The following is a 25054-nucleotide window of genomic DNA, read 5'->3' as shown; positions in this document are numbered from 1 at the left end:
AGCAAGGGATCAAATAATTATTGCTCCCACTGTAAATACGGAACCCAGCAAGTAGCATTTGCTCAAATTATCCTGCTTACTCCTATGTCATGCCTTCAGAATTTTTTTGCGCACTTACCACAAGCCCAGCATCCAACTATGAGCTCTACTTCTCAAGAGCCCCATGATGGGGGGGTTGTAGTCACTCCCTGTTTTGGCTGGCTGACAGGGAAGTGATGATAGGCAGAGCCTTGATACCAAAGTTTGCATTTACATTAAACCTCAAAGTATATTTCTTAATTCATTGTGAGTTGTCGGACTGAACTGACTGAACATTGTGAGTTGTCTGACTGAATGTGGCTAGCACATTTCACCATCTGCATTGTTGGCCCCCTAGATTTGAGTCATTGAGTACAGAACAGTTTTTATGTCACTATCTCCTGGGCTTGGAAAAAATTAAATGTAATACTTTTAAATTTTAAATTTTAAATTGTTAACAAGCATGCAAAATCCCTTTGGCATCCATCAGCATGGGAAAAGCCAAAAATCTGACTCTAATTGACCATGACAAGTCTGGTAATGGGCGTAAAATAAAATACATAAATGGTTAAACATACCACTTAGCACTGTAAGGCCAGTAATAACAATTTAAACATCTGGAATGGTTGCAAACTTGCCAGGAAGAGGACGCAAGTGTACATTGTCCCAATGGCCAGTGAGGAAGATGGTGAGGGAGATAATAAATAACCCACGGATCAAATTATATCAAATTATACTATATAGCAAGTAACTGGAGACTTTGGTCCCTTAAATATGGCATGCAGCTTGACGTCATATTCCATCAACAAAAATCTAAATTTAAGTACCAGTGCGATTTAATGCATGTTTTTTGTTTACTTTTATCATACATTGTTTAAACTGACCTCACACACAATATCACATTCATTTCACTGTGGAATAACTATGTGACTGTTAAGTACCAAAAAAAGCATTTTTCTACTTGCTCGCATCAGTTGAGCATAGCTGGGAAAAAAGCGAAATATATATATATATATATGATATGATTTTTAAATGCACACTTTTCAAAAAGATGAAAGAAAGAGTGTTGGGAAGCAAAATCAGGTTTGTTACCAGGATGTAACCCATTAAAAAATACAAATCTGAAAAATATTATTTAGTTGGTCATCAACTCTTCCATCTCTGTGGCAGTAGTCGCAAGCGCTCGCTCAGCCATTTGCTTCCGGGTCAGGGGGAGGTCATCACCAGGGTGACACAGATCAGACCATCTCTGTCAGCAGAAAAATAATAATGGTAGGGATCTTGATAAGCAAGTGTTTTACACAATATAAATATGTAATGTATTTACAATGTACAAAACAATGCCAATGATCTGTAAAATATGAAAAAAAAGTTTTATATAAAACATTATTAAAAAAAGAGAAAAGAGAAACTCCAACTTCCACCCATTGTTTGGATCTGCTTCTAGGTCCATTCAGCACCAAACCAAAATGATGACATAGCATACTGATCATATATTTAATAAAAAATACATGAGTGAATAGGTTTTACTTCAAAAGATGGGTTTTTCTTTTCTAGCATAAGCTGTCAGTAGATAAGACTGATAGTGTGCTGCCTAGGTAGGAGTAAGAATGGAAACAGACTACAGAATGGTAACAGACTACACTATTTTTCACTACATATTGTACAGGACAGACAGCTCTATCCACATCCACCTGCCTTGAATTTGGCTCATTGCATATCCACTGATGTTGTGAGTGTGTGTGTGTGTGTGTGTGTGTGTACAATTTGGTAAAAGCTTTCAGCACAGCTGTGGAGACATGGGATCCAGGCCTCACCTGTCTGAGAGTGCCAGTGCTGATGGAGAGCTTGACCAGACTCCACCCCGGCACCAGTACAACAGAGGAAAGGGCCAGCAGCCAGCCCAGCACGTACGCCCAGTCTGGATACACATACCAGCGGTTAAAGGTCAGGGGCTGGTACTTCACCACAGAGAAGATGAAGGATCCCTACGGGAGAGGAGGAAGAGTGGAAGGTTTTATTAACACATGCCATGCTGCCATTGTGTCATAGAAGTAGAAATTATATGAAATTGAGTTCAGTGTATGCAGTAAAAAACACAAAATGACCAATTTATTACGTATTTCCTCAACGTATTTATCATCTGCTGTTGTAGTAGCAGCGGTTCAGCAGTTCTGTTGGTGAAAATGCCTTGTTAATTAGAGAGGTCAGAAGAGTGGCCAGGCACTGCTGTCAGGAAGGCAATAGTAACTTCATCTTCAGCGTAAAGAAGAACAAGGAGTCCTGGAAGTGATGGTATGGCCCCCACAGAGCCCTGATCTCAACATCATCGAGTCTGTCTGGGATTACATGAAGAGACAGAAGCATTTGAGGCTGCCTAAATCCACAGAAGAACTGTGACTAGTTCTCCAAGATGTTTGGAACCTACCTGCCGAGTTCGATAGTTGGAAGTATACCAAGAGGAATTGATGCTGTTTTGAAGGCAGAGGGTAGTCACACCAAAGATTGATTTGCTTTAGATTTTTCTTCTGTTCATTCATTTCTTCTGTTCATGCATTTTCTTCATTGATAAAAATAAACAATAAACATTTCTATTTTTGAAAGCATTCTTATTTTACAGCATTTTTTCACACCTGCCTAAAACTTTGCACAGTTCTGTATATCTTTGCACCCTCTTCTGGGACCTGTGCAATTGTTTTCACTGGTTCATCTGCTGAGGCACACCATTACCCTACATTTGCTCATTGTGCATGTGACAAGGCATGTGACCAAGGACACAACTGAACGTGTGGTGAGTGAATCTATTACACTTGCACTTGCTGTCTCTGTATATTACACAGTATACTCTACGGGCTGAACCCAAATCACTGCAGTCTCTGTGTAACGGGTGAGAAAACGGCCTCTCACTCGTCCAAATATTTGTTGAACTCAGCTAAAGACAAACTCGCCTCTAGCCAAGGGCAACAGCGTTCTTTTTGAATTTGAGGGTTACGTCATCAGGGAGCGTTGTCGAGGTAACCTGCTACCAGCCTTCACTTTCTCTGCACTTCACCACTGAACTAGCTGAGCTAACCACGCTACATCTGCACTCCAGACTTTGGTCTTACATACTGTGGCATAGACTGTAGTGCTCAGCGTCATTATGTGAAGAGCAAAGGGCTGTGAGGGTAAATGCACTTAGACTGGATTACAGACCTCACTCATTGCCATGGATTACGACCCTTTTAAAATGTAAAATTACATGGAAAAATCAGTTTAATTAATTTAATCAAATGAATTAATTGAATGTATAAAGTGCAGTCCGTAAACATTTGGACGGTGGTATGATTTTTGTTCTTTTCACTAATGACAAATCAGAAACAGCTGAGAAGTCAAACTCACCAGGGTCACCAGTGGGGTGAAGTAGAGCCAGCAGAGCTTAAAGATGAGGCTGGGCCGTTCCCCGGTCATGTCCTCGATCACATCCATCATGCGCTCCGCCCCTGCTCCAGGGCAAACAGGAATAACGGTGAGTGTAGTGTGTCATGCATAACGGGAGATTCCACTAGGGAGAAAAAACCCTCAAAAAAGGCAGAGAATGGGTGTAGAAGCCAAAAGGTTTAAGATATCTCCGCTTGTGCGTCCCCCTAGTGGCCAGCTATACAATTATTTAAGGGCACCCCTGGATGACGCAAGCAGCATTTGCCAGTTGAAGACGGGTGCATACCTGAAGGACAATGAGCTGAAATAGTTCTTTTTAACGAGCTTCACTTTATAGTTTCAATTGTTTTCATTTGTTTAGGAAAGGAAGCCATAAGCCATTTCTAGAAGTGCTTTGTTTTGGGTTGTCGCAACGTATCCTTTTTTGTTTGGGCTATTTTCCATCTGTTATATAGTCTATCCTGCATAGCATATGGCTAGTATTTGAGCTACAAACATAGCCTATACACGCACACTCATTCATTAGTCCGTTAAACACTGTCAATCTGGAAGACTGGATACTTTGAACAAATCAAGAAGAAGCAATCAACTACCGTGAGTAGCCCAATGCAATGATAAATGAAGTAAAACTGAATTAAAGTGAACTTAGTTATAACTCGTATCGGTGATAGAAAACAGCTTTTAGAAATAGTAGACAAGGCTGTCACAATGGGAAATGAATGATGACAAAATTGCTTTCTTTTTTGTTTTGTTTTGTATGCACAGTGGAGCAGTGTGTTATGGAACTGCTGCCTCTCTGCCTTAAAGTTTCCCCTTTTGAAGTGGTTTTGACTGTTCTTGGTATCCATGGTGATTAATTTGCATTATTCTGGAGGCACTAGATACCATTTTCTTTACAACACAAATCAGTAATTGTTCTTTTGCACATATGAACCCCCATTTTTAATATATATGGCAAAAAACGTTAGTAACTTTGAAGCTTGGTTCAATTCAGAGTTATTCTACCTTTCTCTATATGTTTATTTTTGCACATTTTGAATTTCATACATTTGATATATTTTTTCGATATTCATTTTATACATAATTCCATTTTCATGGCCTCTTCTGTACATTGTGACTACTATTGTTTCCTTTTTTTTATTTTCTATTTCCAGTGTTGCATTGGAAAGGTATAGTTTGTTGGAAGATACACTGTTTGTGCAGTAATGTGTTAATACAGACAGTGATCTTCCTAAATCCATTCAGCAAAGTCCTGCACTCACCAAACAGCCAGCCCATGGCCAGAACCTTGAACACACACATGAAGAACATACAGGCCCCATTACAGGCATAGTAGTCCAGGAGCTGGAACACATACATCCCCCCCTGGTGGACAGAATGGGAAAGGACAAGAATAGATATTATAGGAAAAAAAGGTCAGGGTGAGACCAGAGATGGTATATGGAGATATGCTGTCAAACTGAATATCAGGTTTCACTTTCAATGGGTGACTATGAGCACTAAAACTGGGTTAAACAGAGCAGAATGAATGGTGGTCAATGGAAGTTTTCCAAGAAAACAGCTCAGTCAGAGAAAATTCATAGTCAACACTGGATAACTCTGTCGAATACAGGATGGTCACACAGCCTCATATCTCTCTCCAGCTGTCTTCTCACCTGTGTGACCGTCACCAGCTCCAAGACGAAGCAGGTGAGGCAGAAGAGCAGGAGGAAGATCTCTCTGTGCCCAGCCCTCCGTAGTACTTTGGGAAACACGTCCATCACCGACGTCATCAGCACCTCCATCCCCACAAACTGAACAACAGACAGACAATATAAGGTTCACCAGAGAGAGGCAGGGAAAGGGAGATAGAGGGAGAAGAGGATAAGAAAAGGATGAGAGAGAGAAGACACACACTAATGTTTTCCTGCTTGTGATAAACTATCAAGAAATATCTTTATTAGTGTGATTGCGAAGAAACACACTACTGTTATTCAAAATTCAAGTTTAGTGGGCTAGCACTTATGTCACCTCCACTCTTTATTCTCCACAGTTTTTCAGCACTGAACTACTTGGGCACACTTTCCCCGAAAAACCTTAAACTATTCAGCTTGCTGAGGAATGGTGTGCTCTTTCTTTTCATATTGATATATTTTATATTTTTTGAATGATTTAACTTTTAATTCCGATTTTCCTGCTATTGAAATTAATGGTGGAATGTTCATTTGCTCGAGTGGTGACAGTTGGAATTAGAATTTTTAATGTTTCTTAACTCTCTCACTTTTTATGCTACATGCATACACTCACCGAGGGCTTTATTAGGAACATTTTTACTTCATTACACCTAATTACTCATGCAATTATCTAATCAGCCAATTGTGTGGAAGCAGTGCAGTGCATACAATCATGTAGATAAGGGCCAGGAGCTTCAGTTAATGTACACATCAACTATCAGAATGGGGAAAAAATTTGATCTAAGTGACATTGACCATGCAATGATTGTTGGTGGCAGACAGAGTGGTTTAAGTATCTCAGAAACTGCTGATCTCCTGGGATTTTCATGCACGCTAGTCTCCAGAGTTTGCAAAGAATGGTGCAAAAAAACAAAAATAAATCCAGTGAGCAGCAGTTCTGCAGACAGAAACACCTTGTTAATGAGAGACATCAGAGGAGAATGGCCAGACTGCTCAAAGCTGACAGAAGGTGATAGTTCTCCTCCGCTGCTGAAAACAGCCTGAGATAAGCCCTGCTTTCCCTTTCTGAGTCATCGAAAGGTTTGCCAGAACGTCCTTGAGCCCAACCGAAAGCCCTTCTCCATAGCCTCCCCGAACTCCTCCCATATCCGCGTTTTTGCTTCAGCGACTGCCGAAGCCTGCTGCTTCAGGGGACCCCCACGCCAGCCAGGTGATCAGGTGACAGCTCTGCTCCTCTCTTCACCCGAGTGTCCAAGACATACGGCCGCAGGTCTGATGATACGACCACAAAGTCGATCATCAATCTTTGGCCTAAGGTGCTCTGGTATCAAGTACACTTATGAGCTACCCTATGCTCGAACATGGTGTTCGTTATGGACAATCCATGACCACCACAGAAGTCCAATAACAAGACACCGCTCGGGTTAAGATCAGGCAGGCCAGTCCTCCCAATCACCCCCTTCCAGGTTTCTCCATCGTTGCCCAGTCGCCCAGCAGAATGATGGAGTCTCCGGGCGGCACCCTTTCCAGGATGCTGCCCAGTGACTCCAAGAAGGCCGGATACTCCGAACTGCCGTTTGTCAGAGCTTTCCCACCAGAGACATGTAGTCGCAGAGAGGCGACCCTCTCGTTCCCCGGGTGGAACTCCAACACAGTGGCACTCAGCCGGTGGCTTGTGAGTATCCCCACACCCGCCCGGCACCTCTCACTCTCGCCAGAGTCCAGCCCCTCTCCAGGAGTTTGGTTCCGGAACCAGTGCTGTGCGTGGAGGTGAGCCCAACTATATCTAGTTGGTATCGCTCCGCCTCCCACACTAGCTCCGGTTCCTTCCCCACCAGAGAGATGATGTTCCACATCCCCAGAACCAGTCTACGACGCTGAAGATCAGCGTGCCCGGATCCCCGCCTTTGCCCACTGCCCGTTGGGCAAAGCACCCGACTCCAATGCCAACCCCTGCAGGTGGTGAGCCCACAGGGCGGCGACCCCATGTTACCAGTTCGGGCTGTGCCCGGCCGGGCCCCATGGGATAAGGCCCGGCCACCAGACGCTCAACGACAAGCTCCCCTCCCGGGTCTGGCTCCAGAAGGGGACCCCGGTTTCCCTTTTCCGGGCGAGGTAACTGGGTTATTGTGAGGCCGTGTCATGGAGTCTTTGAATCACTCTTAGTCAGACCCTACTGGGGGCTAATGCTAATGCCCCCAACAACATAGCTCCCAGGATCACCAAGACACACAAACCCCTCCACCACATTAAGGTGGCGATTCCTTGGAGAGGTATTTCTAAATGTTAAACTATTGAATTTAATCTAGTCTTGAATAAGACATTTGTAGGTTTTATTGATTAATTGAAGTTGTTTCTCTCTCATTAAATAAAGTAAATTCATATTTCACCCCAAAATGATAATGTCTTAGTTGTTTTCTTTGTTCCAAATAACTAAATGAATCTATATTGCAGAACTGAATTGATATTGTACTGGTCTTAATATCAAAACCAATGGAAAAAATATGAACCAGCTAATTTCAGCCAAAACGCTTTCCTATCTTTACCATTCATTTGTGATTGAGCAAGGTAATGTATGTATGATATGAATGTGAATTCATTTTGCCATAAGTCTATTTTCCAGATAAGAAATCAGCTGATAATTGTTTGGTGGACTAAGGCTCCATCTTCAAAATATAAATGCGAATGCAGTTCTGGGTATATTTATTTCATAACTGATTTAGAATATATGTGTAATGTCTACGTGAGCCCACACAAAATACTAATGTTGCACTGCTAAATCATGCCATCCTCGTATACTAATGTAATAATGATGATAGACATAATAACAACAACAATAATAATAATAATAATAATAATAATAATAATAATCAAGAAAATGTTATTTACAATTGTATATAGCACTTTTCAAGAACCCAATACTGTACAAAATCTGGGGGGGAGAGGACAATTACTGTGGTGACTAACAATAGAATCCTGATTATTATTTATTTATTCTTTATTTACACACGGAGGACTCATTGAGACATGTTTCCCATTTTCCCTTAACAGAAAACAGTAGAAGCACTACAATATGACATTTAAAATAGAACTATACGTTTTACAATAGAAACTTATAGAATTTAAAAGTAAAATCAATCCAAGCACAAATTCTACAAAACATGTACAAATCTTCTCTGCTGTGATTCTGTTTCTTATTGTACAATTGTCTGAACATTTTCATGGCTTCTACCATTAGTTCAGCTATACGCAATGTACTTATGTCATTTGGCTGTGATGACCTCGAATAGTTCCTTTTACAGTGCATTAATTACTAGGAAGTAACAAGACACAATTGGTGCAATTGTAACTGTTTCTACAAAGCTCTGGTTCAGTCGCTTTTGAACGTTACTTCATTCTGCGGCTCAGTTGTCACCCAGAAGTATCATAACGACCTCTTTGTACAAACATTCTGATTTGTCCTATACTGCCATGAAACCAATAGCCTTGCATTACGCATGAACTCTTCATCTCATGCCACTAATTGATTGTTATTCATACTTAGCAACCACCTAGCGACACCATAGCAAAGACCTCGTAACACCCTAGCAACCACCGAGGAACACATTTGCAACCACCTAGCAACACCCTACCAACCACCTAGGAACACCTTAGCAACCATAGCAACCACCTCGGAACACCTTATCAGCACCCTAGCAACAAGTAACCACTGACCAAAGACCAGGCATGCTGCCAATTTGCTCCAATCACACTCTAGTTAACTATGAAATGTTGTCCAGTTCGCTTGGCAAGTAATCTTGCTGTGATCTCTGGTAACCCAGCATTATGCTTTGCTAGCTCAGCACAGCTTTACTTCATGTTAAGCAAGAACCAAACTGGGAGCATCGAGAAGTAAACACGGGCCACATTAGTAGTGGCAGCAGTATCACAGACTCAGCAGCCAGGAATGGTGACCAGCAGCCAGGAAACTGATTACCTGAGTGTCCAGGCGCAACAGGATGATCACGATAAAGAAGCAGACGGCCCACAGCTGAGGTAGGGGCATCATTGCTACTGCTTGGGGGTACGCAATGAATGCCAGACCAGGTCCTGGGAGCAGGGGAGAACATGGGAACGAAAGACAGGAGGAGAGTGAAGGACTCAGAAGAAATGGAAGAATAATAAACAAACCTACCATTCTTACCCAGGTCATATTCCCTGACATTACAGTCACACAGTTCTGCATTAAGCAGATGCTGTTAAGCAGAGCACGTTCCACAGATGACCTTTTTACATACTGTCTGTTAATACAGCAGTAGATTATGAAGAGTTAATCAGAATATGCAATAAAAGCAAAATAAGAAAATATTGCTTTTCTCAGAACATATGGATCAATGACGTGACTTGCTATTGTGATGTCTGAAACCCATTTATATATGTATAAAGTGAAAAGACAACATTATGACGTTAAGTTATATATTTTTTTTAAACTAATGAGAGAATTAGACCGCACCAACATGCTGAATGCAAAAATGCTACAAAAATAGTTACAAATAAGATGAAAAAACTCTTTCTTGGGCATCATTTTATAGGTCTTTCTATCAACATATGAAGATTTCAGACCAGGGAGGGTGAGAAAGTTGGGTGACAGCAGGTCGAAAGCAAAGAAAAAGGCAGGCACACGATGTAGGGGTGGCATCTTCAGAGGTGGTGGTGTCTAAGCAATTCCAGCCCTTGCAGGAATTGGGACTAGCTGGAATACCCTTTAATAGTCACACTGTTACACACTATCAGTGAGCAGGTGAAGTGGTGTTCCATAGAAGTTTACAACCTGCCACCCCAACACATATTGCGAATTTCACTGGGTCCCTTTTCTGCACCTTTTGAGGTCGCAGGAAGGGTTAACAAGGGAAGACCATCTGTTCTCTTGTCAATCACCCTGTCTCAGTATTTACAGGGTTCAGTAACTGAAATGAATGAAGTGTGGGATGTTTCATGACAAAGCAGGTTTAGGGTATATTCATGTTTAGTATTATTTCGCTTGTTTCAGTGCAAATTGTGCAATGGTGTAATTTCCACAGCAGTATACCCATAACCAGTGTACCCATCCAGGAACCTAGGGAAACTGTGGAAACCTGCTCCCATGAAGCCACCTGTCTCAATCACTTTTCCAGCACCCACCACCTAGAGAACAATGTTTCTAAGTCCGAATTGACTAAATTTGGATTTGGACTATTTTTAGATGGAGATCAAAGGCCTGGTTTCGGCTTATAAGCACGGCAAACCAAGCTATCTGAGGGTGTCTGTAGCCAGACCCCCATGCACACAGTGCATGTAGTTTTCATTGCCAGGTATGACTTTTAAGACACTGTGATTTGGTTTAATATTGTAACACTTTTATTTATGTTTAATTTGGAATCTAAATGGAATTAACAAAGTAAAAACTTGATCTGTGTGGTTTCTCTTACTGAACACTCACTGTTATACAGGGAATGCTTGGACACCCCCTTCGACTTGGTCTAGGGAGGATGCAAATTTACACTTAATGTATCACGGCGTATTGCAACCCTAGACCTCTGACAGTAAATCAATGAGCAGTGATAGCTAATGTTGGTCTTCTTGGGTCCCTGAGCCGCCATCGTACACACCCATAGGTAGCATCTGACACAACATCTGAAATGACCGTGGACATCTAGCCAGATCGTGAGATATATACCAGAATTATTTCCTGTCTGATTCCTGGTCCAACCTGTTTTGTTTTCTACTCTCGCTCTTTGGATTATCCTCTTGTTCTGTTTTGACCCGCTGCGTTTGGACCCCCTTTGGCTACTCATTGATTTTGGATTCTGTTTCTGTTTGGACTGCCCGTGTGTTTTCGACCCTCTGCCTGTATTATCAACTACTCTCTGGATTATCCTGGTTGTACCGTTTGCCTGTTTTCTGAACCATTGCCTGGACTTTGGTTTTTGAACGGCCTTATCTCTGATAAATTTATTTGCTGGAAATTGACCCTTGCCTGCTTGATCAAAGTTAATAAAGACTCTTTATTAGGTATCTACTAGAGATGTTCCGATTGCATTTTTTCCTTCTTGATACCAATTTTGATACCTGAACTTGCGTATCAGCCGATACCTGTGCATTCAAAAATTATTTAATTTCAAAAAAAAGTTTTTTGTCTAATTGCAGTGAAGCCTCTCTGTTACAGAAATCTGTAGTTAAATCCCTCTGGTTTACGTCCTGGCATGCTGGTCGATCATGTGTAATTTTCTTTTTAATGCATCGGTTAAAACGATAATTCTTCATGTTTTCATTCCTCTTCCCTATGGCCTTCTGTCTGATGGACTTCATTGGCATCTGTTAATTTGCTGCTGTTAAGAACTTTGTAACAGATGGGGTTGTGCACTCACAATGTTGCGGTCACGCAATATTTGCCTGATATGATACCACTGGGTTTACTTTACCATAGGTGACTGGTCTAATGATTTTACTTTGTATGCCAATACAGGTCTCTGTACCATTAGATTTTTATGTAACAGTAAACTTTACCAATGCATTTTGTATGGTGCGGGAAAAATGTAGTTCCCCCGACCAGTGAGTTGGTACCTTGCATGACAGCCAGTTGCCATTTGTTTGTGAGTGGGTGTGAATGGGTGAATGAGAGGCATCAATTGGAAAGTGCATTGGATAAAAGCGATATATAAATGCAATCCTTTTACCATTACAGTCCGCACTGTCACGGTCTGGATTCAATTCAAGCTCCTGAGGTTCGTCCATGCACCACAGCCTTAACCGAATTACATTTTTATATATTTGTCACATCTTCGTTTGTCTTCACATACTGTGCAAGTACCTGATTCTGCGACTTCCTCTATGGGGACGCCCTGCTCATGTGCCATGAACCCCAGCACAGAAAAGACCGCAAATCCTGCCACCAGGCTGGTCCCGCAGTTCAGCAGACACAGCCATAAACTGTCCCTGTAGAAACACCACCAGGAGCCTAAACATTCTCTGACCAGCCCTCATTTTTGCATTTAGTTTCTTCCAAGGTGAAGGAAATGAAGTATTCGCTGCTAAGTGGCTTGCAGGATGTGTGTTGGTGTCAGAGTATTGCACTAGACAGAGCTGCATATTTATGCTTAAGAACCTTACTCTTTTCCTCTGCGTTTCTGCCCTAGTGTACCGTGGGTAAGCTTGAGCCTTACTTGTAGCAGTTGTTGTTATAGGTGTTGTAGCTACCCAGGACAGTCAGAGTACCTAATCCAATACTGTAGGAGAAGAAGATCTGAGCTCCTGCATCCATCCAGACCTGTAGTGACATCACAAACCTTGAACATATTGGGTGTTGCCTAACACAGAAGAAAGCATTTGTTCCCTGGCTGGGTGAAATTAGGAAAGAGACACCTTACTGTGACAAGGTTATGGGGTGCAGCTGGTGTTATGGAGTGCTTACCTGTGGGTCTGCCAGGCGGGACGGGTCAGGGTACAGGTAGAACTCCACCCCCTGCAGAGCTCCAGGTAGAGTTAGCCCTCGTATTAACAACACCAAAAGCATCAGGTATGGGAAGGTAGCTGTGAAATAAACCACCTGGTGACAGAAGGAAAGAAAGAGTGAGAGGTAGAGAGAAAAATGATGGTTCATTTCTATGGAGAAATGTTAGAAATAAATAAACTTGAATATTAAATCTGATTTCTGATTTATACTGTATGTCCCTGTTTGAGTCTGTTAAATTCAAGTTCCACACCCGTCACTATGTGTTGCGTCTTTTACTTTGTGGGTCTCAATCTACTGAGAGGTTACCTGGGTAAGGACATTCTTTACTTATCTCTGTCAGTAAATCAGGGACAGACCTTGCCTGTAGACTTCACCCCCTTCCAGATGCAGAAGTAGCACATGACCCATATAGTGATGAGACACAGGAGCAGCTCCCACCTCACACTGCCCACCTCCTCAATGCCCCCTGAGATCAGCAGCACACGTCTCCTGGGCCAGGGGGAAGAGAGAAACAGAGGGAGAGGGAAAGGTAATGAGGGAAAAAAAATGGAAAAAGCAGAGAGAAAACATAAATGCAGGTGCAAACATATTGTGCAAACATAAATGCAGGTGAAACTAGGCCAATGTGCTCCATCTCCACATACACTTGCAAACTATACCCTTACACATCACCTTATTTATTTATCTTAACAGACATTATTATCCAGAGAAATTGACTTGCATTTATACAACTGGATATTTACAGAAGCAATTCAGGCAAAGTACCATAGTCTCTTTGAACCCACAATCTCTGGTTTCCCAGTTCTATAACCCTGAATACTGTAGGAGGTGCAGCCTGCAGACTTACTCCCAAAACTCGGTGGCTGCAGAAGATGAGCTGTTGGGCTGTTGGGTCCGGTTTGCGGTGAGGTTTTGATTGGAGAAATCCACACAGTGATCTGAAGCACAGAGTCGCCGATAGGGAATGATCCCAGTCCTGACCTCGGCAGAAGCATGCAATTGCACTAGCTTTGACAGATAGTAGCATGTCCACTACTACAGGAGGCACCTGCATACAATACTGTAGTACACCGCAGTGCTACTCCACTTCAGTTGACATTCACTTCTCACGACTTTTCTTACTCCGCTCTCAGAGTCAGTGCTGAGAAGGTTTATGATGTTACAAATTGTGAGGTGGATGAGAGGTGATCCGCTTCCAGTGTAAAGTTTTCATAGAAACAGGATGAACTGTAACTGCTGTGGCTGTGCTTCTTATTCCAGTGGATGTTCTTCATTTATTAATGTATTTTAAAGTGTAATGAGCATCAGGGTGCAGCCTGTAGCCTAGTGGCTAAGGTACATTACTGGTTCAAGCCCTGGTGTAGCCATAATACGATCCACACAGCTGTTGGGCCCTTGAGCAAGACCCTTAACCTCAGACATAAAAGACTATGCGCTTGCAGTGTGTTCTGCAGGTGGAGCTATAGCATGTACCCAACAGTTCATACTTGAGTATGAATACCTGAGTTCCAGGTGTTGGAGCAGCTGGTCCAGGGCAGCTCAGAGCTGAAGGAGAAGTAGAGGTAGAAGAGGGCCCAGGCCAGGATGATCATATAAGAGATGTCACTGTAAATCATGATCAGCTGACCTGCATAGCCAATCCCTGAGACAAATACACATACACACACATGCACACACACTCAATTAACACCTGGTTATGCAATCATCGGTTTGAACAGCAACTTGTACAATTAATGGTTATGCACATGCCTGCTGTGGTTCCTCTTCACATCAGCACTCGTGATAATAACATTGATGTCTTCTGCTTTGAGAGACACACTGAGCATATGACAAATTCCAGTAATATACTGTGAATATTTCTTGCAATTAGCCCATTTCCCCCCTTAAGAGTTGAATCAACCTTTTAGCCTCACAGAGTTAGAGTCTGACAGAAGTGTAAGATGTCAGCTATAGTTATAATAGATTCATTTTCCTGGGTGAACTTTGGTTTGGGAGAACATTCTATCCCCCTCCTGTATGACAATCAAGCGCTGTAACCCTACTGCTGATTATCCATTTGCTCCCAGTGTGTTTACTGACCTCACTCCACCTCTCCATACTTGGATGCAAGGCAGCGGAAATTGGCCTGACATCAGGGCGCTCAACACACAAGAAGAGTGCGACAGCCTAGAGCAACAATTAATAACCACTCCTCACTAATAGCAACAGTGTACTTTCTCTTGTTTGCATTTTATATGAGCATATTGAGTTTGGAGATTTGCATGTGAGAAGAACTGAACTCAAACACGGGCCACACAGGGAGATTTGTCTCTTCTCTCCATTGCTCCCTGTTGGTAAAGACAAAGTGATCTCAGGTTTACCCATTTGCCCACAGAGGTTTCTGGCCTCTCACCCCCAGCCAATGGGCACAGCTTCCTCCAGCAGGTGATGGCCCCCTCCTGGGTGTACTGCCCCATGGCAGTCTCCAGCAGGAACAGGGGTATCCCACAGGTCACCACAAAGACCAAATATGGCACAAGGAACGCTCCTGCAGACACACCCACACACAAAGTTAACATTCAAGATATTCAGTCAGCAGTCCCACGACTGGTATTTGACCAAAACCAGAGATGTTTAGTTTCATGTTGTCAGCAATGTGTGACTGTGTAAGACACTGAGCACTAAACACACCATTGAGAATAAATCAATATGTAAATCAATACTCATTCAGAACATAATACGTACACAGGTACTTTTAATATGTACATTTTAATCAAACTAAAAGTCCATATAAGCTCATAAACAGTCTTCATTCAAATTCAGTCTCAAAATCAGTCTTTGTCCTGATCACTTACTCACACTCTCACTCATACTCTCACTTACACTTACACTTACACTCACACTCACACTCACACTCACACTCTCACTCTCACTCTCACTCTCACTCATACTCTCACACTCACAGTCACACTCTCACTCTCACTCTCACTCATACAAAATCACACTCTCACTCATACTCACTCTCACTCTCACTCATACTTAATCACACTCTCACTCATACTCACTCTCACTCATACTCTCACACTCTCACTCACACTCACACTAATACTCTCACTTACACTCTCACTTACACTCAGACTCTCACTCTCACTCATACTCAATCACACTCACACTCTCACTCATACTCTCACTCTCACTCACATTCATAATAATAATAATAATAATAATAATGCATTTTATTTATAGTGCACTTTACATTTGGAGACCAAATCTCAAAGTGCTACAGGGTAAAAACAGGGAATAAAACACCCAATGGCATGTATAAAAAATAAAAACTAAGAAAAGGCTTTAGTAAAGAGGTAGGTTTTTAGCCCTCTTTTAAAAGCATCAGTGGTCTGCGGTGCTCTCAGGTAATCAGGGAGGGCATTCCACAGGCGGGGAGCAGCCGAGCAGAAGGCTCGGTCGCCCATGGTGCAGAGCTTGGTCTTGTGAGGACGGAGGCGGTTGGTGTTGGCAGAGCGAAGGTTTCGAGTGGAGGGTTCTGGGGTAAGTAGTTCTTTGAGATAGGGGGGGGCATTTCCATAGATGCACTGATGGGTCAGAAGGGATATTTTGTATTCAGTCCGGGAGGTGATGGGGAGCCAGTGAAGTGAGTGGAGGATCGGTGTGATGTGGTCGTACTTACGCACTCTCATCAGGATCCTAGCAGCGCTGTTCTGGATATATTGGAGCCTCAGGAGGCTCTTGCTAGGGATCCCGATGAGAAGTGCGTTACAGTAATCCAGCCTGGAGGAGACAAAGGCGTGGACAAGTTTTTCTGCATCTGGGAGGGTGAGTGTGGGACGGAGTTTAGCAATGTTCCTGAGGTGGAAAAAGGAGGTTTTGCACAGGTGTTTAATGTGGGCCTCAAAGTTTAGGTGGGGGTCAATTTTCACACCCAGGTTGGTGACTATGGATGAGAGGGGAAGGACTTGACCGGAGAAAGAGATGCTGGTAATGGAGGATGAATGAATCTGATGGGGGGTGCCAATTAGGATGGCCTCGGTTTTGGAGCTGTTGAGTTGTAGGAAGTTAGATTTCATCCACGCCTTTATCTCCTCCAGGCAGGTAGTGAGTGTGGATGATGGAGATGGTGACGGCGGAGCTGCAGAGGGGGGTGAGTCAGTCTTAAGGTACAGTTGTGTGTCATCAGCATAGCAATGGAAGGAAATTCCATACTGGCTGATGACACGGCCGAGGGGGAGCAGGTAGAGGGTGAAGAGGACGGGGCCGAGGACGGATCCTTGGGGGACACCACAGGTGACAGGATGGGACCGGGATTTTTTCCCTCCCAAAGAGACGTACTCGGTTCTGTCGGAGAGGTATGATTTGAACCAATTCAGAGCAAAGTCAGAGAGGCCGATGGAGTGTAGCCGGTTAAGGAGGATGTGATGGTCAATGGTGTCAAATGCTGCGGTTAGGTCAAGCAGGATGAGGAGTGAAGGGGAGCCAGCATCAGCCGCCATCAACAGGTCATTAGTGACCCTGACTAGTGCTGTTTCAGTGCTATGGGCGGTGCGGAAGCCAGACTGGAACTTCTCTGCAATGTTATGGAGTTGGAGATGGTCCTGGAGCTGTGCAGCTACCACTTTTTCCAGGACCTTGGAAAGGAAAGGGAGGTTGGAAATTGGTCTGTAATTGGCAAGGACTGCTGAGTCCAAGGTGGGTTTTTTGAGGAGGGGTGTAATGATGGCAGTTTTTAGAACAGAGGGAACGTGGCCAGACTGGAGGGAAAGGTTTATGGTTTTGGTGATCAGGGGACTTATGGCACAAATGCTTGATTTAACCAGAGCGGTGGGAACGGGGTCCAGGGCGCAGGTGGAGGATTTCATCGTATTGATGATGTCCTCAACCTCTCGCTGTGTGATGTTGGAGAAACAGCAGAGAGGCTGGGAGATCCCTGGCTGTGGGATGGCAGCGGGGGCAGGTGGAGTGGAGGGGCTGATGAGATGGGACCTGATGGTGTCGACTTTGTTTCTGAAAAAGGTAATGAAGTTATTGCACTGTTCCTCTGTGATGTCTGTGTGTGTGGAAAGTTGCGGTTTGAGTAGTTGGTTTATTGTGGAAAAAAGCTGCTTGGAGTTGCCAGGGCTATTGTTAATTAAGTTGGAATAAAACTGTGACTGTGCGTCTCTGAGGGATTTCGAATAGGCCTTTTGATGGTCTTTGTAGGCCATTTTGTGGACGGTGAGGCCTGTGGCCTTGAGGCGTCGCTCAAGGACACGCCCAGTTGCCTTCATTTTTCGCAGCTCGCAGGTGAACCAAGGAGCTGAGCGTGAGAAAGAAACCGTTCTTGTTTTAACTGGGGCGTGGAGGTCCAAGAGACTGGTCAGGGTATTATTGTAAAAAGCCACTGAATCGCTGGCTGATGAAAAATTTGTAGAGGAGAGGTGCTGGAGGTCCAAAATTAAGGCGTCTGTGTTGATGTTTTTGATGTTCCTGAAAGAGATTTGGCGCTTGGGCTTGGTGTGAGGGGGTGGAAATGGCAGCTCCAGTGCAATGACCCTGTGATCAGACACACCCAGGTCGTACACAAGGAGATTGCTGATGGGGGCAGAGTCAGTGATGACCAGATCCAATGTGTGCCCCCTGTTGTGTGTTGGGACGGTGACATGTTGAATGAGGTTTAGGCAGTCCAGTAATTGTAGAAAGGCAGATGCAGAGTGGCAGGAGGGGGTGTCGACATGAATGTTTATGTCTCCGAGAATGATGATATTGGCAGATGTTGTACAGAGGGTTGTGAGAAGGTCATGCATTTCTGGGATAAAGGCAGAGTTTCGTTTGGGTGGGCGGTAGATGAGCAGAATTGTCGTGGGGGAGGGGGGTTTACATTTAAATGCAAGGCATTCGAATGACGAGTGGTTAGGCAGAGAGAGGGGGGACAAATCCAGATCGAAACGGTGGAATACGGCCAGGCCACCACCGCGGCCAGTGCTACGGGATTTTTCTATGTACTTGTAACCGGGGGGACAAGCTTTGTTTAAAGTGGTATAGACCCCTGGCTGTTGCCACGTCTCCGTGAGGCACATGAGGTCCAACCCTTTGTCCAGTATGTGGTCATGAATGAAAGTGGATTTGAGGTTGAGGGATTGAATGTTCAATAATTCCATTTTAATGGTAGGAGGAGTAATGAATCTCTGTATGGGGCGAAGAACTGTGAAATCCACTCCTCTTTTTCTGTGCAGCCTGTGCGGTGTGAAATCCTCTCCACGTTTTCTATGCAGCCTGGAGTGAGGCAGCCTCACTATGTTTCCAGTGCTGCTACTAAATCCAGGTGCGACGAAGTTCATACACTCATCCCACTCACCGCCGCCGTTCTTGTAGCAGAGGTATGGGAACCTCCACACGTTTCCCAGCCCCACCATGTTGCCTGCCACTGCCAGGAGGAACTCCACCTTTCTCCCCCACTGCCCCCTCTCCTCCAATGGCCTTTCTGCGGTCTCCCTCTCCTTCTTCATCCCTTCTGCTGTCCGTTCCATAATCTCTGATTATGTTCTCTGTCTAGACACAGTAAATTGAGATCAAACAGAGGCTGATGTTTACCTGCTGACTGACAGACACCTCCTACATGTGCACAGTGTACCTGAGATTCTGAGCCAAGTTACGAATGAGTGACAGGGCCTTAAAGAATCGTAATTTTGTAAATCACAAGCTGTTCTGAAAATAATATGTATAACACATTATGTATGAAAGTGAGCTAATCATAAAAGTTTATTTTCAGATTTAATTTGGACTGTAAAGGCTAGATACTGAAATTTTAATGTTCTACCATGCAAATGAAAAATGCCTTCCAGCAAAATGCTAGAAATCCAAACATGCAATGCAACTGACTTTTCATCTTTATTCACTAGAGTCCTATTATAAGGGAAATCCGATAGGGGTTTTAGATATATCTCTGAATAAGAAATCCATCTCAGCAAGAACAATGATGAAGGTAGCTTTGCATTCTTTCACCTTGTTAATACTGTAAAACCCCACGCTAACCCAATGACGGAATTTAGCGAGGGCCGAAGGGGTTTGCATGCTTGCCCTTCTGGTATTGCTGGAAGAATATTAGTTGGGTTAAATAGTAATGACCGCTATGCGGAGAGTCGAGATCAGCTAATGAATAAACCACGTTACAAAGACAGAAGTACCACTCTGCCTTCCGCTCTTTACTGGTCCGGGCTGACCAAGAATCTCCACAGTAGGGTCAATACATTTACCTTCGTTATCTGACTTCATTTAAGATATAATTTAAAAATTTGAGTTTGAAACATACGCGAACCTCGGGAGTGATTACATTCGACTCTTACCTGCTCCACCATTACTCAATATATGCTTCCGGGATTAGCATTATTGCTGAATCTCAGTTCGGCGGAGAACTCAGAGGCTGAGGGACTAGCCAACACAATACATGCACTATTTTGACATGATAGTTGCGAGCCCAGGTTGGCGTGCATTTAGCTCCTTAGAGCTAACTTGACAGGAACCGGTATAGAAACGCCCATGGGTTCCCTTCGCATCAAATTACAAGAGCCATGCACCACCAATCCTTTCTATGGGCCAAACTTGGCTGCCTTTCCCAGCTTGGAAACATCACTAAAGTACCAAGCTGCTGATCAGTCAGTCTCTGTTCAATATTGTCCCCGTGAGTATTCAGTCGTAATTTATATATATACACACACGTAGAATATGCTGTGTGGGAAGTCGAATGCTATCTTCCTGATACTTACATACATTAGACATGTTGTGTAGGAAGTCGAATGTGATCTTCCCAAATTGGTCTGTCCCCCTTGGTTTTATGTCGAATCTTACGTTTGAAACCAGGCGGCAGTGCTGTAAATCAACCTGGAGGGGTGGTCAAATCTGGAATTTAGACCCCCACCCTTGGGGGTTGTTAAGTAGGGAAAAAGATGTTTACCAAGAGAGGACATGCAGGTTTTCCCTTGAGTTACTGAAACTATGGTTTATTAAACTCCATTTGGTATGAGATCCATCCGATTCCTTGTATTTACCGGATCACATCCATACCCAACAGATTACCCTTATGTTTTATTATGTTGCAGTTATCATTAAACTTCCCTCCTGATGATCCAGTCTACATGCAATTCCTGTTACCATTACATAAGACTTAATTCAATAATACAAGGATCACATGGGCAATGTTTTCAAGGTTTTACCAGGTCTATGTACTATCTCAATAGCAGTTTTGAATATTTAATCTAGGAGAGCAGTCACCGTTGTAATGACAGCAGTGCCCAAATGAGGGCACTGTGGCATTGTCCGGAGACTTTCCCCTTGGAATTGACCAGGTATGAGGTCACAGGAGATGTCACTAATGTTCTGGAGCGCACTCTTTTCCCAGATCCCTGTGACCTAACTGCCCTGAAATCACTTCATACAGCCACCCGTTATCTCCTTCGGCGCCGATGGCCTGAACCTCCCCAAAGGTAGTCCAAACAGTTTGACACATACCAGAAGCCCCAGCTCTCAGGTTTCCCACACAAGGCAGCCCTTCCTGAGTCCCACTTTGCCTTTGACTGTGGGTTGAGGTGTGCTCTGTAAGGAGCGGATCAGATGTCGGATGGTCGGGGGGGAAAAGGTTGCAAGATATTATATCTATGAATGTAGTTGGGAGTTTTCATGACAACTGCATTATGCTGGAAATATGTTTTGTGCCTCTCATGGTAATATACCTTTTTGATAAACCTGATTTGGGTGAATTAAAGGAGAGGAGACAAAACCCCAGATTGCTTGGTTTCTTCTCCTTATCTCCTTAGGCCCTAAAAATGTGTCACCCATCTGAAATTTACAGTCAAACTCCCACCAGTGAGACCTTGGTCAGGGAGCTAAAACAAATGGCTTCTACAGAGACAGCTTTTGCCCAGTTTCCTCTCGGCCCCTGGATGGTTATGATATCAAAGGTAGACTGTTACAAAAACTAGACCATTACACCAGTCGCACTGAACCAATCAGAATAACACCAAACATTACTATATTCTGACCTGGGATTATCATGAAACATCTTTATGCCATCTCCAGTATTCCTGTGCTCTATAAACCTGTAAGGAATGTGAGAGAAGGGGGGCTCCCCAGGGGGCCCAGGAAGGCTCCTCCAGGAATCCTTCTCTAGCTCTCCCCCACAGGCATGGGTGCCAAAAGGTGGGGGTTAACAATGTATGCTCCGGGAGGGGGAAGTCAGCAAGCTGACCAGCGCATGACACCAAATGTTAATTATTACTGGCTTACAGATTCCCCCCTTGGCCCCGTGGGACAAACAACACAGTTCCAAGGGGTCACTGTGAAAGCCGTGGCTGTACATGTAATTCCCTGCGGATGCTTGGGGTCTCAATCCCGACAGTGTTGGCACCTGCAGGGGGCTGAGCACCGAAGCAGCAGGGGTAGAGGATTTTAGGGAGTGGATGAGGCTGGTGATGACGGACCCTCAAAGCACCCAGTCCCACCAGTCCCACCATGTGTAGGCATCCTGGGCAGAGCTGGTAGAGGAGCCAGCCCTGGACGACCTGTTGCACCAGGTTCATTAGGTCAGTCAGAGACCACGCACTCTGTCGAGAAATAGAGTCCTTCCACCACAGAGAGACGTCCACCTCCAGCGGAATTCTCCTCAGGACGCAGATCTGACCCATTGCAAAGTCCTCCATTACATCCAGTCGATGAAATGACCGTCTGGACAGGTCAGACATTCATGCGTGAAGGAGCTCATCTCGCTGGTGATGTGCTACTGTGGGTGAGACACCTGGATGATCTCAGCATGGCCATTCAAAAACTGAACACTAATACATTTGGTACAAATGTGGGAAAATATTGTTAGACATATAAATCATGGCAAGATGCGTGACAACCAGTGCGAGTGGTGAATATGGCCCCCATGCCCCTTATAGAGATATGCACAAATACGGCGATCTAATTTAAATACCTGATTCTTCACTACTACGCAGGTTGAGCATATGGTAGTGGAATTTAGATAGACCTGTTTTAGGTGAATCAAAGAAAAAGAAACCAAGAATCCAATTTAGACAGTACAACTACTTATGATAAACATACAAACAATACATACATAAAAGAGGTGGATAATGAATATTTTCCCTTTGCTCTGACACAATCCACCTATGCCAGTCTAAGGCTTCAAATAACTCCCTTATGACATGACAAGGGTTCTTGTGCAGACAAAGGTCCAGAATCTCTTGCTTGGCAGCAGCAAACCAACCCTCGGCATATGTTCTGCAGGCTAAGACATGCTCGATGGTATGGGTCTGATTGACAAGTGAACGGCTAATAGAATGGAGTGCCTGCGCTTCAGATCTAACAGCCATGAATATATTTTTTGTAAACTATTAATGATATGTTTGAGACCAGTGATCATCTGGTTTACCAAACTTGATGAAATTTAGGATAATTAATTATCCTATAAGTATTTGACGGCACGTCTGCCAAAGAATTCAGAAACTAAATGATCAAGCTGTGCCAGTAGCCATGCATACTGCTACACTGCAGAATATTGCATGCAGAACAGAATGCTGGTTCGGTTAAAACGAACATATTCTAAATACAAGATGAATAATGCAGCTATTTGCTTCAAAATATAAACATTTATGCAGGGTGAATGTCTGCATAAATCCATAAGTCCAATTAAAGAATGAATTAAAAACAATAAAAATATACACATTTATGCAGAGTGAACGTCTGCATAAATCCATAAGTCAAATTACAGAATGATTAAAAACAATACAAATATAGACATTTATGCAGGGTGAATGTCTGCATAAATCTGAAATTAAATTAAATAATTAATCAAAAACATGAAAATATACACATTTATGCAGGGTGAATGTCTGCATAAATCTGTAATCAAATTAAAGAATTGATCAAAAACAATAAAAATATACACATTTATGCAGGGTGAATGTCTGCATAAATCTGTAATCAAATTATAGAATTGATCAAAAACAATACATCAAAACAAAACAAATCATACACTCCCTCAAGATAAATCATTGAGAGTGCAGGTTCACTGCTCTTACAACAAGTAACACCACAGGTGACAAACAATTAGGGAAGGAGAGACAAGACACACAAAGGGAGCAGTGGGAGCTATGAGGGGGCAGTGAGGAACTGAGAAGTTTGAAACTGTGGGGGGAGTAGAAGGACCCATAAACCAGTCCTTGCCAGAAAATGACCCCCCCTTGTTAGGTTTTATGCCCAGAGATGTAAATAAGAGGAGGAATTGCTTCTTCTCTTTTACTCTTAAAATTGCTTAAGCATTTTTGATTTGGAACACCTTCCAAAATATAAGCCAATTCAGTGTTACTGGGCTATAAAGACCTCTCCTGTTGTAAACATCTCACCGTATAGGTACAGATGCCACAGGTCACTGTAAATCAGTGAAAACTTTAAAGGGTTCATTTAATGGCATTAACTAGTTTATCTACGGTCTAGAAAATATTCAAATATATATATTTTGTGTTAGTGGGAGAAACCACACAAACATACAATTAGATTTAAGTACACACATGCCACAGTTAATCTAACTGGCATCCAAGTAAGTATGCTAGTGTTATTAACTCACAGTTCCTACATGGCATGCACAGACATGCAGTATACCGTATATAATAATATAAATCCTCTGCATTCACAGTGGTGCAACTAGAGCACACAAAGTGAAGCAGAGGAAACTAATATGGTTCACCAAGATGCACTATACATTTGGCCTATGCCTAAATAATTTAATGTATCCTTATAGGATAAATGATGTAATCAGGGAATTCATCCTTTTTTATTAAGGATGTATCCCTACTAGGGCAAAGCCTATTTGACATTTATTACAGAACATTTGGTATATTTAACTCTCCACATGTCTATCACAAATGCTTTTGTAGGAGAAAATTCACAGAACAAAAGATCTCCCTCCTAAAAGCATGATAAACAATCACAAGTCAAAATCAGACTCAACCTTGATGAGCAAGCTGGTTCCTCCAAAACTCTCGACGATGTATGCTAAAAGTGTATCAATATATCCATATTAAAGTATGATATGTACCCTGTATAGTTTCAAACTGATTAACTGCAAAATTGTGCTAGAATTACACAGTGACCCATATGTAACCGGAGTTTAATAAAGCATCTTGAACTGTGTAGACAGTCAAGGACAGTGGACAGAGCGATATGTCTGATATGCATGTACAGCTGGTTTCTCCAAAACTCTTAATGATGCATGCCTTAAGTGTATCTATATGTAAGTGGCTTATATATATATCACATGTACGCTGCTTGTTATCCAATCAAATGAACCTAGAACATTAATTACAGCTGAGCTTATGAAAACGCAAGAAACCACAGTGAAAACTGTTGAAATGAGAGAAAAGAATGCAACGTACATTTACTCACTTAGAAGAGAATATTAATAAAATGTTTAGTATGTCTGTATATTTTCAATGATTTACTGCTGATAAAT

General features: G+C 43.0%; 1 protein-coding gene across 1 annotated transcript; it reads right to left on the bottom strand.

The window, feature by feature from the left end:
- Window positions 1-1153: 1153 nt before the first annotated feature.
- Window positions 1154-19079, bottom strand: LOC133108259 (sodium- and chloride-dependent GABA transporter 2-like). The gene is made up of 14 exons (XM_061217727.1): window positions 18908-19079; window positions 14975-15109; window positions 14084-14224; window positions 13430-13520; window positions 12939-13071; window positions 12541-12675; window positions 12293-12396; window positions 11941-12065; window positions 9088-9200; window positions 5094-5231; window positions 4701-4803; window positions 3400-3500; window positions 1836-2006; window positions 1154-1267 (listed from the first exon to the last, which is right to left on the bottom strand). Exons 1-14 carry the CDS (start codon window positions 19077-19079, stop codon window positions 1154-1156), a joined length of 1776 nt encoding a protein of 591 aa, XP_061073711.1.
- Between the last annotated feature and the right edge of the window lie 5975 nt (window positions 19080-25054).

The sequence above is a fragment of the Conger conger genome, chromosome 13 (genome assembly GCF_963514075.1).
Source record: "Conger conger chromosome 13, fConCon1.1, whole genome shotgun sequence".
Taxonomy (NCBI): domain Eukaryota; kingdom Metazoa; phylum Chordata; class Actinopteri; order Anguilliformes; family Congridae; genus Conger; species Conger conger.
Note: the sequence above shows the minus strand (reverse complement) of the source record. Positions and strands in the feature narration are given on the sequence as shown.

Excerpts from the sequence above, each read along its gene's own strand:
- LOC133108259 (XM_061217727.1), bottom strand. The coding sequence starts at position 19,079 with ATGGAACGGACAGCAGAAGGGATGAAGAAGGAGAGGGAGACCGCAGAA. Across the intron at positions 13,521-14,083 it reads CTCCAACACCTGGAACTCAG|ATCACTGTGTGGATTTCTCC; the intron begins GTATTCATACTC and ends TCTGTGCTTCAG. Across the intron at positions 13,072-13,429 it reads GCAGCCACCGAGTTTTGGGA|GAGACGTGTGCTGCTGATCT; the intron begins GTAAGTCTGCAG and ends CCCCTGGCCCAG.